This window comes from Sceloporus occidentalis, unplaced genomic scaffold, assembly GCF_023333645.1.
Source record: "Sceloporus occidentalis isolate IW3139 unplaced genomic scaffold, rSceOcc1.0.p SCAF_221, whole genome shotgun sequence".
Classification (NCBI taxonomy): Eukaryota; Metazoa; Chordata; class Lepidosauria; order Squamata; family Phrynosomatidae; genus Sceloporus; species Sceloporus occidentalis.
The window spans coordinates 670,788-682,546 of NW_028317201.1; the positions used below are offsets into that span (position 1 = coordinate 670,788).

An 11,759-nucleotide genomic window follows, 5' to 3' on the forward strand; every position below is an offset into this window, starting at 1 on the left:
GTGGTGTTGGCGGAAAACAACTGGCCTAGTTTTTATTATTTATATTCCCAAATCCCAAATTTATATACAGGGATGCCCCCAACATTTCTGGATTTTCACAAATGCTTCTTCTGAAGCACAGTTTCTGGTATCTACTACTTAAAATGTCTCTTCTGGAAGGCTAGTCCATATATCTACTACCTTTACTGTAAAGCTAACGTGTTACCCATCAGCCTTTCCCTTTTTAAATCCTCTCTCTGCCATTGTATTAATGGGCTCTTTAAGATCACACCATTGCTTTTTCCCCCCAAATTAGCTGCAAAGGGGTCGATTCACTAAAGTGTGAAATTTCCAGTCTCAGCAATTAGACGGTATTTACTAAAACCAGTTTTTATTCCAGGAGCCGGACCAGTAATCTAATTACCATTCAGTAGTAGATTATATTTAACTGTGAGATTGATTAAATTTGGCAATGACACACTTTGAAATGGTTTGTATGCGAACGAGCGGAATGGGAGCTAATTTCCACCCGCGGACGGGAATCCATGTGAACTCGAAACACGCCGATCGTAGCTTCAAGAACGCAATCATCAGAAAACTATACCAAAACAAGAATGACTCGCGTCAAACGATTTACACCACTGCGGTTATATGGAAAGGTAGAAGCCGATGAACTAGAAGAAGAGGTTATAGGAAACCCTTTTACAGTAAGGGCAGTAAAGATGCGGAATTCTGGATAACGTTTAGGTTGCGGGTTTATAATAACTTAAACTGGGAAATACCTGAAGGCTTTCAAACCCACAAGGATATAGATATATACATATATATATATATACATACACATATATATATATATATATATATATATATATAATCAAATATATGGGCTATAGGGGTTATTTTTATTTTTCAAGATAAATAAACACAGTAGCTTGAACAGATGAGATGTAATGTAATGACGGACTCGTATGCTCTATTGTCCTCATCAAATTTTAACGTCAAAGCCCATGAAGCAGGTGAAAGATGGACAAACCGATCAAATGAGATTTGCATTTAAATTTGCTGTTCTCGCTAAGAATTGAGAAATCTATCAACCCGTAGAATAACCTAAATTCTGCGATTTCAAAAAAAAAAAAAAATGTAAAAAAAAATTTAAAAAAATTCCGCAGAACTCATTGGGTGCTTTTGAACTGTAAGAATCCCATCACAATTGTTAACCCTTCCCCTTCAACAAAAGCACAGGCAAGCACTTAACCTTCTGAGTGCCAGATGGCTGAGTAGGCTTTTGTGCTGATGGTTAAACTCTAGAGGATTATATACAAACAAGAAAACATTATAAAATTGCTTGAAACAGCAAAATATCCCAATTTTCCAAATGGTAACATTAGACTAAAATCCCTCTGTCCCGTTTCACTATTCTGGGGTCCCGGGGGCTTAGAATATTTAGTATGTGTTCCATGGCAATAAAACAAACAACACTGTGTTTATAAACAGCAGGGAACGTGTTTATAAATTACCTTTTTAAATAATACACCGAGTTCTGATAAACACATAAATACATTGGAGCTTGTGAGCAGGACCCTCTTTACCTAATCTATCGCTTCGTCTTAGTCTGTCGGTTCTAGTTTTGTCGGACCCTTTGAATGTAGGGACTGTAAGAAGCTCCGCGGATGTTGGTTGCGCTATATAAATAAAAGAGAATAATAGCAGCTCTCTAGCAGTTGTGAAGCCATGTAAAAAATATTTAAAAAAAAAAGTCTTGCATGCCCTCACCCGTAACACATAAAGGTGGCTAGAAATGCAGAAGGTGCACCTTTAGCCACCAACGATGGATGGGAGTTGGAATCCAGAAGAAACGGAGGCAGGTTTGGGTTAATCTGTCGTGCGGCCAAAATGTTTATTTTTTTGCCCTGTTCATTCACTAGAATAGTAAATAAGGACTATTGGGTAAGCGTGATAACGGCATCAGGGGTTATATGTATGAGACTCTTAGTTTTTACTGCATTGGTCACCCCACCTGATAAAGGGCAGGACAAAGGGCAGGGTGCTGCGTGGCTACGGCTACTAAAATGTTTCTGCTGCCTTCCATTTATTAGCTATTTTATTTGGATCCCTATGGATGACTCCACTCCTGGCTGTAAAAACAACCCCTTAATCATACAGAAATTTGTAAATGACTAAATCACTAAAATATAACTCATTTTTCTATCTTTTGGGACTCCGCGCTCTCGAGTGTTGTCTTTACGAGCTCCTTGCCTCGTGTTGTGTTTACAGTGGCTTCATTAGTATAACAGCACTTGGGAAGATCTCGAATACTCTCGAAATCTAGATCATTTTCAGCAATTTGCATACATTAAACCCCCCCCTTTGTAAACAGAAATGGAGTCACGGGGCATAATCCACAGGCGCTGCTTGCGTTTGTTGCACAGTACTGTCCAACCGTGTAATGGAGGGCCGTATATATTTACAAGACTTGCAGCCTGTTGGGGGAGGCAAAGTCTATTAAATTGGTAATGATATATTATAGAAGTGTGTGGCCTTTCCTGCAGGTTGGGGTCCACGCCTCCAGGGGCCACATGCCACTTCAGCAAACATGGTGTCTACGCTAGAATGTTAAATCTATTTCCATGTATTATGGCCCCTTGATATTAGTGAGAACGATTGCCTGATATTGATCAGAATTGCATTACTTGCGGCCCCTCAGCCATTCTGCGACAGCAATTACCATCACTCTCATCCAGCTTTCACATTCTTCTCAGGGCAGTTTTATGTCTATTGAAGGCATTCTTGAAGCCCCCGTATTAGCCCCCCACTAATTTGGCTGGCATACCACCCAGTAGGCCCATCCTTACTTTTTTGGGGCACTGTGGGTCCTATGACGCACAGCCAGACTCAGACTCTGCTTTTCCATCCATGAAACACAGTTAGATTGTAAGCTCTTATGGTTCCTAGTATATTTAAATGTGATCTCACTTATTATCAGTATTGTTGTTTCTGTCCCAAAGCGTTGCTGAATATGTTTGTGTTCTCTAAATCGATTTTAATATTTCGCTGTATGCGGCTTCCGTAATGTGCGGCAGACACGGCATTTCACACCAAATTTGCTCTTCTCTATGAAGACAAGCTTATCTAACTGAAGAAGTCAATAGAATGATTAAGAACAATTGGAAGTACAATTTCACACTAATGATGTTCTGTGCCTTTGGCAACCTGTCTGAACAGCGCTACCCCCCCCCCCCCAGCAATGAGGTTCATTGTAAACATGTATACCTAGGGTAATGAACCCTTTGGCTGCCAGGGGGTACAGCAAAGCAACGCATTACATATAACATTTCGCCCAAATAGTCAAATAGACCTGGGTGACGCAAAAGGTGGGGGTTCTAGACTATAAGAAGAATATCGAGACCTACTAGCTCTTGCAGTGAGAGCCAAGAGCTAGCAATCTAGCTACTCTGGGCGGAGCCGATGGTGTAGAGCTGCCCAAGGTGGGATTGGGGCTATCGCGTGTCTCCATTGCCAAATTAGTAAATACTGAAAATATTGGTGCAGATTATAGGGTTTTTAACACTTAGGCTATGCGTTCAGCATTATAAGGTGCTTCGGGGTAACCAGACACTGAAAAAGTGATTCGGAGATATTAAGTTATATATCTGGAGCGGCTTGGGGCTCAGAGCACATACCTTCTGGGTTCCAGCAACAGATGCCTGATGGATGGTCTCAGAGTGAGAAGGAACTCACAAGGACCTTACTGCAGTAAGGAGCAGGAGTACGCCGATCACCTGATACACCCCACACGGCCAAAATATCATAACCCCTTCAGCTCTGGATTTAAAATACGCCGACACGTAAAAAGAATCAGCCTTTCGGGAAGCCAATGGGCAGGGGAGAGCAGATGCGTATTGATTTAATGGTGTAATGTGGAACAATTTTCCACTTAATTCGTAGCCTCAGCACTCCCTCTCGACGCTTGGGAAGATACGGGGTCTGCTTCTGTTGCTTTATCTATTTTAATGGGAAAATCACTGAAAACAGCTTTTATCTCTTTGTCGGTGAAAAGAAGAATAAGGACTCGGGTCTAAAGGGTACAGGAGAATAAAACCACTAAGTGTCCTCAGATTCACTGCGACAATGTCTATTAAAGAGTACACTGGCACTAATCCTATTCTTCTGTTAGGTCTGCGTTGTAACAGGCAGATCAGCGAGCAGTTACGCTAAGTGGTCTTCTCCTTACTCTTTTCTGTCGTTCCTGGGGGAGCCGAGGGGAAATGCAACAGTTGTACAGTTGTTGGAATAATTGAAGAGATTACCAGACTTTTCCTGGAAATCCCTTTAATGGCTCTGCAGAAGAGGTTATAGCCACTAAATGCTGGATGTTTCCACTCTAGAGGTGCTGATGGCTAATTGCGGGTTGTAAGATAAAACCAAGTAATCACCTCTGGATTAACCCTTTGGAGGCAGCCACGGTGATTTACTGAACGCCTGTCCATAGAGGCGTGCTCCGGCGCTGCTCACGGGTTAAGTGGAGAACACTTGCTGCTGTTTGGTTTACATAAAGCGATTAAATATATAAAAGAGGAGGAACGTAGCTAGCAACACTCAGTAAAAAAAAAGGTTCTTTCGTTCGTGGTTTGGGATTCTCCTAATCAACCACATTTTTACTTAGGCATGTAAATCTGTGTCTGATCTTCCCATGCCGTTACATATAAAAGCACCAGCACATTCCTTGATGCAGCACGATGGAACATGTTTTATCCAAGCCTTTCCCTTTTATGTATAGATGTGGTTATTTGGTCAAATGGCAAAGATAATAAATTGGGGAAACTTCCCACCTCTTCTATGGGCTGTGAAATCTTTGGTTAATGCTTCCTAATATTAGTCTCAATATTGTTCTTCAGAAACATAACCCTATGTGCTAAACAGAATAAAATGCTTATAACTTTAGCACACCGGAGTATATAATGGCAGATTATTTTCATGAATTTATAGGACTAAACCTAAAGACCTGTACAGAATATCTCTCATGGTACTTGAGACAAGATACAAACCTTTCATAGTGACAAAAAACTAACCCTATTATGTCAAAAAACCTATTGCAGTAATGATTCATCCCCTCCTATGAGGTTCCAGCTCCTCCCATGAGGAATAAAAGTCCAACCCTTGCTCTTGTTACGAATGAGACATTGACACTTCCACGAGGAACAAAAGTCCCAACACTTTCTTCGTCAGAGAGAAGAGACCAACATCTTCCCCCAGGATACAAATTCAAACTAGTGGTGCACTAAATCGAAGACTGATCATTGAAAACATAATTGTAGGCCCACGTTCCAGAATATTACCCTAGCTTTATTTTGGACAGACAAGACTCCAAAACAGGAATCTGTCAAATATGAATGACTGATAAATATCTTTCTTCCAAGACCACGTCCGGTAAGGTACAGGTGTTGGAATACCAAAAGCCAGGACGAATAGGCCTTTTTGACTCCCAGCCGGTGGGTGGAAATCAGAGAAGATTGAGTAGCCCGACTTGTGGCATTCAGGACACCAGCTGTACTTTAGTCCTGGATCCAATTTAATTTAACATTTCTGTTTACACAGCAAGGCTTGATGGGACTCGGAGACTTGGTCCAAATGAGGCACACATACACACCCTATACCCCATCACGGTAATTATACCACTGTCTGTACTGCAGTACTTATTACACTATAACGTAAGAGTGCTCTACAAAATATTACGTATCCCTTAATATCAAAACATAGCATCGTGTATAAAAAACAAAGTGTTTCTGTTTATTTAAGCGTACAACATTAATAATAACCACAGTCAATAAGTAGAAATCACAATACAGCCTCGCGTTTAAATAAATGACATGCCACAGCATTGCAGTATATCATAATGTGATTCAGTGTGTGCTCCAATATTTATAACTATACAATTGTATGTGTACATGGACGGGTGCGTTTATATGTGTGTGCGTATGGGTGTGTGCGCGTGAATGTATAGAAATCAACAGGGTCTCAAAATACTGTATCTGTAAAAGATAAATATATATATGTGTATATTCAATAGTTTTAAAATACCATCGTCTTCTAGTATGTACAGAAAACTTCTGCAGTATTCTCTATTAGCACTGCAGTACATTATGAAATATGTGTGTGTATATATATATATACTGTATATATGTTTATATATCCCAGACAGATAACTATTGGAGTGCCAGGGAGGGGTGAACTCAAGTGTGCTACACCCATCTGACACTGGATGGGTTAAAAACACCCCACCGACCCCTTTCTATTGGTTTAATATTTTGCCAGAGAGATCTATGGGGTGCTTTTCGACCCCCTCCACACACACACACACCACAACCTATCTCTGGCTCTGAAAGTGTTAACCCAGGCGTTGTGCTTTCTATAACTGTTCACTGTGCTGCAATGTGTTGCGATATTGTTACACACATCATGACATAGAGGATTCTAGCGCAGAAATCCACGTCCAAAATATCATTTAGGGAGAGAACGCATACGATTTTTTCCCCCCCAAAATAAAAAAAAATCTTAACCCCCCCCCCCCCCCCCAAAAAAGAAAACTTATCCGGCTGTGTTTTCGGACATGCAAACATGCAGCTCCAGAAGTTTTTTGCCGCACAGCACTTGGCAGGCGGGAGAGGGACCTGTGCTGCCGGTCGGGGTGCGCTGTGATGGAATGTCTGCACTCGCTGTGATAACGGCAGAGCGGAGGACAATCGGTTCGAGTCCCACAATCCGCAGCAGCATCCATCCTTCCTAAAGTTATCACACGAGACCGGATCGCGGTGCCAGCGGCTGGCCATTTCTTATGCAGACCCTAGGAGGGGAAACCCCCCTATGCCGCTCACGGTATACGCTGCCGAGCGCTACCCCCCAAACATCGCCATACATACAGACATACACAGAGTATCGGAGCCAAGCAGGTGCCGAGAGCAGGCAAACCGGTTCGGACGGTCTGGGTGCCGTTCGGAAAGCAGAAACATAAGGAGACGTCTTACCTGCTGAAGGTAGAGGAACGCCGGGGGACCAGAGATGGAATGGGGGATCATGGCAGAGCTGGTAAGTAAGAGGCAACCAGAATTAGCCATAGAGCACAGCATGTAATGCGAGGTCAGGCAGCTGCTCTGTATAAGTCAAATTTTCCTCCTCTTGCAGACACTGCTTTCTCCCTCGTGTCTCCCAGTCTGCCTTCCGCCTCTCCTCCTCCCTCCGCCCGTCTCTCTCTCTCTCTCGCTCGCTATTCCCCCCGTCTTCACTACGTTTATTAAGGTCTATTCCTCGCTCTCGCTATCGCCCGCCCTGTGCCAGCCGAAGCGCACCACACATGAGCGGCACTAGGCTGTGTTTCTGCTGCTGGCTTCCGCGTGCTCGGAAAGATTGGATGGGAAGGAGAGAGTGTTAGTGAGTAGAATAAAAGGGGAGGGCAGTGTAAGGGGGAAGAGAGAGAGTGAGCAGTCGATACAGGAGGAAAGGTGGGGGGAGGGAGGTGTCCCCAGAGTATCTAAACATCAAACACACAACTGTATAAAATTAGAGGAAAAAAAAGGGAAGGACAGCTGATCTGACACTTTCTCCCCGCTCCCCATCCCGGGACACGGCGTCCCATACACCATTAACCAGTCCCTGACCGGTCCCAACACTGCCCGGTGCGACCGCTCCGGGAGCAGCGGGGGGGGCCGATTCCTAAGAGATTCCTAAGAGATCGAAAGAAAAAAGGGAACAATGGGAAGTAAAGACACAGAACCAAAAAAAGAGCTCTTAGGAACCAAGGAGAGGAAAAGACTTTGGAATCTAAACGAGTGAAAGGATGCGAAAAATATCCCAAGATAAAAGGCAGTGAATTATAGAACCGAGATCTCTGCAGTCTAGAACTATCGTAACATCAACAAGCTGAGCTGAATCTAGAATGATCCAAAGATTCACTCTTTGGAGTCCAGATTAACCGTATCATTTACTCTTTGGACCAAATCTACTCGCTAGACTCCATAATAATCTCAAAATCCAATTCCAGTTTAAGATTTTAAATCCACTCTCAAATCCAGAACAGTCCTAACGTCCGAACTGAATACAGAACAATCCAAAGATCCACTATGTGTCTTCAGTCCAGAATAATACCAACATCTAGTTTTTGGATTGGGTATGGATCAATTTCTAGTCATTTAATGAAGCCCAGAACAGCCTCTTCTCTCTAGGAAATATCTTACTTTTTTTCTGTTAGATATTTATTGGCAAATCTTGAAAACAAGGTTTTCAGGATGTTTTTTTAATGGCGCAGTGTGGTGGTTACTTAAAATATACAACGTGTGGCTGCAGAAATCACCGCGCAAACCCCAAAATGCCTCAAAAGCCTATATTACCCCCCAAAATTAGGGAAATATTATTTATAACAGAGGGAGCTGCAATTTTGGTCAAAATACATTCAGAAAGGATATGCCCTTTGTACGGGCGATAGGAGCCTGCCTGCCCTCACACTGTCACTGACGCACATGAGGTTAAACTGGCCCATAATAAAAGGCAGCTTTGGGGCGAAGCGATAACTGGTGGAGCAATTGCTATGGAAACAAATAGAATGCTTTTTGCACCAAATTTAGAATATGCTACAAAACTGCTCCTTATAAATACGAGCCGGGTTGAAAATGTATAGGTTCACGGAAACATTTAACAGCACTCCTTAGATTTAGGAGCCATATGCCTATCCCATGCATGTTTAAATGCCCTCACTGTATTAACCTCTACCACTTCTGCTGGGAGGCTGTTCCACTTATCAACAACCCTCTCAGTAAAATATTGGATAAGATTACACCTTGGGTCCTAAGAGAAATGATTGTCCCCTATACCTACACCTTTACACTTCCTTCACACCGATAACTTGGAGTAAATGTGGCCCTACGTGGTATTAGTTGGTTCATGGCTGGTCACCAAATGTATAGAGCAAGGGAACGGGTTGGAGCTAGCAATTAATTCCCTACTTAATGTGATTGCCATGTGACTTCAGATGCACGCCGCGTGTTTTCTGTTGCAGTAATTAATTCAGATAAGATGTCACAAAAGTAGCAGAGCCGACAATTTTCTATTGATCTATACATTTGCTCCGTATCTACCCTGTCTATGTTATCATATTTGGGAAAGGTAGGGCTGTAATGGAACTAATTAATTGGTTGAAGTGGATCTGGCGCATCTATTCTTTCTTCTCTAAGTGTGCCCCGTAATCTGGAAGCTCCCCAATTGGAATGTAAACGCTACGGGAGATGATATGCAATCCTTAGCTGTCAACCACTGGCTGGGGATGATGGGAGTTGCTGCACCTCAATAGCCGCCAGTGACTCAGACTCAGACCTGCTTAGGAGGGTTCTGCGCCAGGTACGGCACAGAGAACAGAGAAACCCCTGCCCCGGTGAGATTGCGCTCCATCTGCCTTAGAACGCGAAGCGTACAGAAGAAGTCTACTTCTCGGCTGCTACTTCAGAAGTAGAATTCTAATTACCAAGCTGAGAGGCAGAGTGTTATGTACTTAGCACCAGTATCAACAGAACTTCTCCCGGGGGAAGCCAGCATCTCCTGCCTTTACATCTGTGTGAAGGAATCCCCCCTTCTGCTGGGGATCCTAAAGCTCATCCCGAGAAGAAGCGGGGCTTGGATGAGCTCCCTGGGCATTCACCGCGAGCGCACTTCACAAATACAGAATCATAAATCCAGCACAGAGACGGCAAGTCACAGGCACAGCAACGGCTGCGGTCCTCTACAGTCTATACAGCGGCATTTACACCAATACAGCCGCAGCAGAACGAAAGCAGATCAGACCCTTTGGCCCCATCGCCCGCTTCTCCTGCTGTAAAGACTCCTTAATCAGTCGTTGGTCTCGTCTGGGAGGATGTTCCACTTAGCTACCACCTTCTTAGTAAAGTAACATTTTCTTACATCACAACCCTTGAGTAGGACACCTGTAATTCTGCACACATCTCCGCTGTCCGAGCAAACAGATCCACACACATCTATTATACCAGTACACACACACACCTACAGTGTTTAACAATACACGCACACACCTACAGTGTTTAGCAATACACACACACACCTACAGTGTTTAACAATACACACACACACACACCTGCCTTCTGTCTACTTTTTTTCCTTTACTGAGAGTAGATAAATGGAACAGCCCTCCAACAGAAGTGGTAGAGGGTAATACAGTGAGGGTATTAAACATGCATGGGATAGGGCATACGGCTCCTGAATCTAAGACGAGACCAACGACTGATTAAGGTTTGAGTCTTTACAGCAAAATCATATCGGCCGATTCAATGTCCCAGCACACAGGACACTGACACAGCTCCCATACAATGTGTGCTAACACACCGCACATACACAAAGCGTGAACGCACAATATCAAAATGCCTTAACCCCCCCCCAAACGTATCAGCGTACACACACTAGCACACTTCCAACAGCTCCACACATTCATGGCTGGATGTGTACAGTGCGGCGCGTAATTACATCCACACAATCTGCGTCCAATCAAACACACAGCCTCTCTCCCGGCAGATACACAGTAACACACGGCTTGTTATCTGTCGCTGCACAAACACACTGCCTGCAATGTGCCAGCCGACACACAGTAACACAAAGCACTGCCTGCAACGTATTTGCATATAGAGTAATACACACAGTCCCTGCAGTCTGCCACAATATGGCACTGGAGCATACGCCGCAAGAAGGAGAAAACCTGCACACACACAGGATACTGCCCCCCGAACCGCATATACACCGGGATACTGCCCCCCGAACCGCATATACACCGGGATACTGCCCCCGAACCGCATATACACCGGGATACTGCCCCCGAACCGCATATACACCGGGATACTGCCCCCCGAACCGCATATACACCGGGATACTGCCCCCGAACCGCATATACACCGGGATACTGCCCCCCGAACCGCATATACACCGGGATACTGCCCCCCGAACCGCATATACACCGGGATACTGCCCCCCGAACCGCATATACACCGGGATACTGCCCCCCGAACCGCACATACACCGGGATACTGCCCCCGAACCGCACATACACCGGGATACTGCCCCCGAACCGCATATACACCGGGATACTGCCCCCCGAACCGCATATACACCGGGATACTGCCCCCCGAACCGCATATACACCGGGATACTGCCCCCGAACCGCATATACACCGGGATACTGCCCCCCGAACCGCATATACACCGGGATACTGCCCCCCGAACCGCACATACACCGGGATACTGCCCCCGAATCGCACATACACCGGGATACTGCCCCCGAACCGCACATACACCGGGATACTGCCCCCGAACCGCATATACACCGGGATACTGCCCCCCGAACCGCATATACACCGGGATACTGCCCCCCGAACCGCATATACACCGGGATACTGCCCCCCGAACCGCATATACACCGGGATACTGCCCCCCGAACCGCATATACACCGGGATACTGCCCCCGAACCGCATATACACCGGGATACTGCCCCCCGAACCGCATATACACCGGGATACTGCCCCCCGAACCGCATATACACCGGGATACTGCCCCCCGAACCGCATATACACCGGGATACTGCCCCCGAATCGCATATACACCGGCATACTGCCCCCGAACCGCATATACACCGGCATACTGCCCCCGAACCGCATATACACCGGGATACTGCCCCCCGAACCGCATATACACCGGGATACTGCCCCCGAATCGCATATACACCGGCATACTGCCC

The 11,759-nt window shown here is 45.0% G+C and overlaps 1 protein-coding gene across 1 annotated transcript in view; it reads right to left on the bottom strand.

Annotated features, from left to right (window-relative positions):
- The window catches only part of LOC149277030 (RNA binding protein fox-1 homolog 3-like), a 52,945-nt gene extending 45,842 nt beyond the window's left edge, over positions 1 to 7,103 (bottom strand). The window contains exon 1 of the mRNA XM_089503175.1: positions 7,002 to 7,103. Within this exon, the coding sequence (XP_089359301.1) occupies positions 7,002 to 7,103 (102 nt within the window). The remainder of the gene's footprint in view (positions 1 to 7,001) is intronic.
- Positions 7,104 to 11,759: the final 4,656 nt, after the last annotated feature.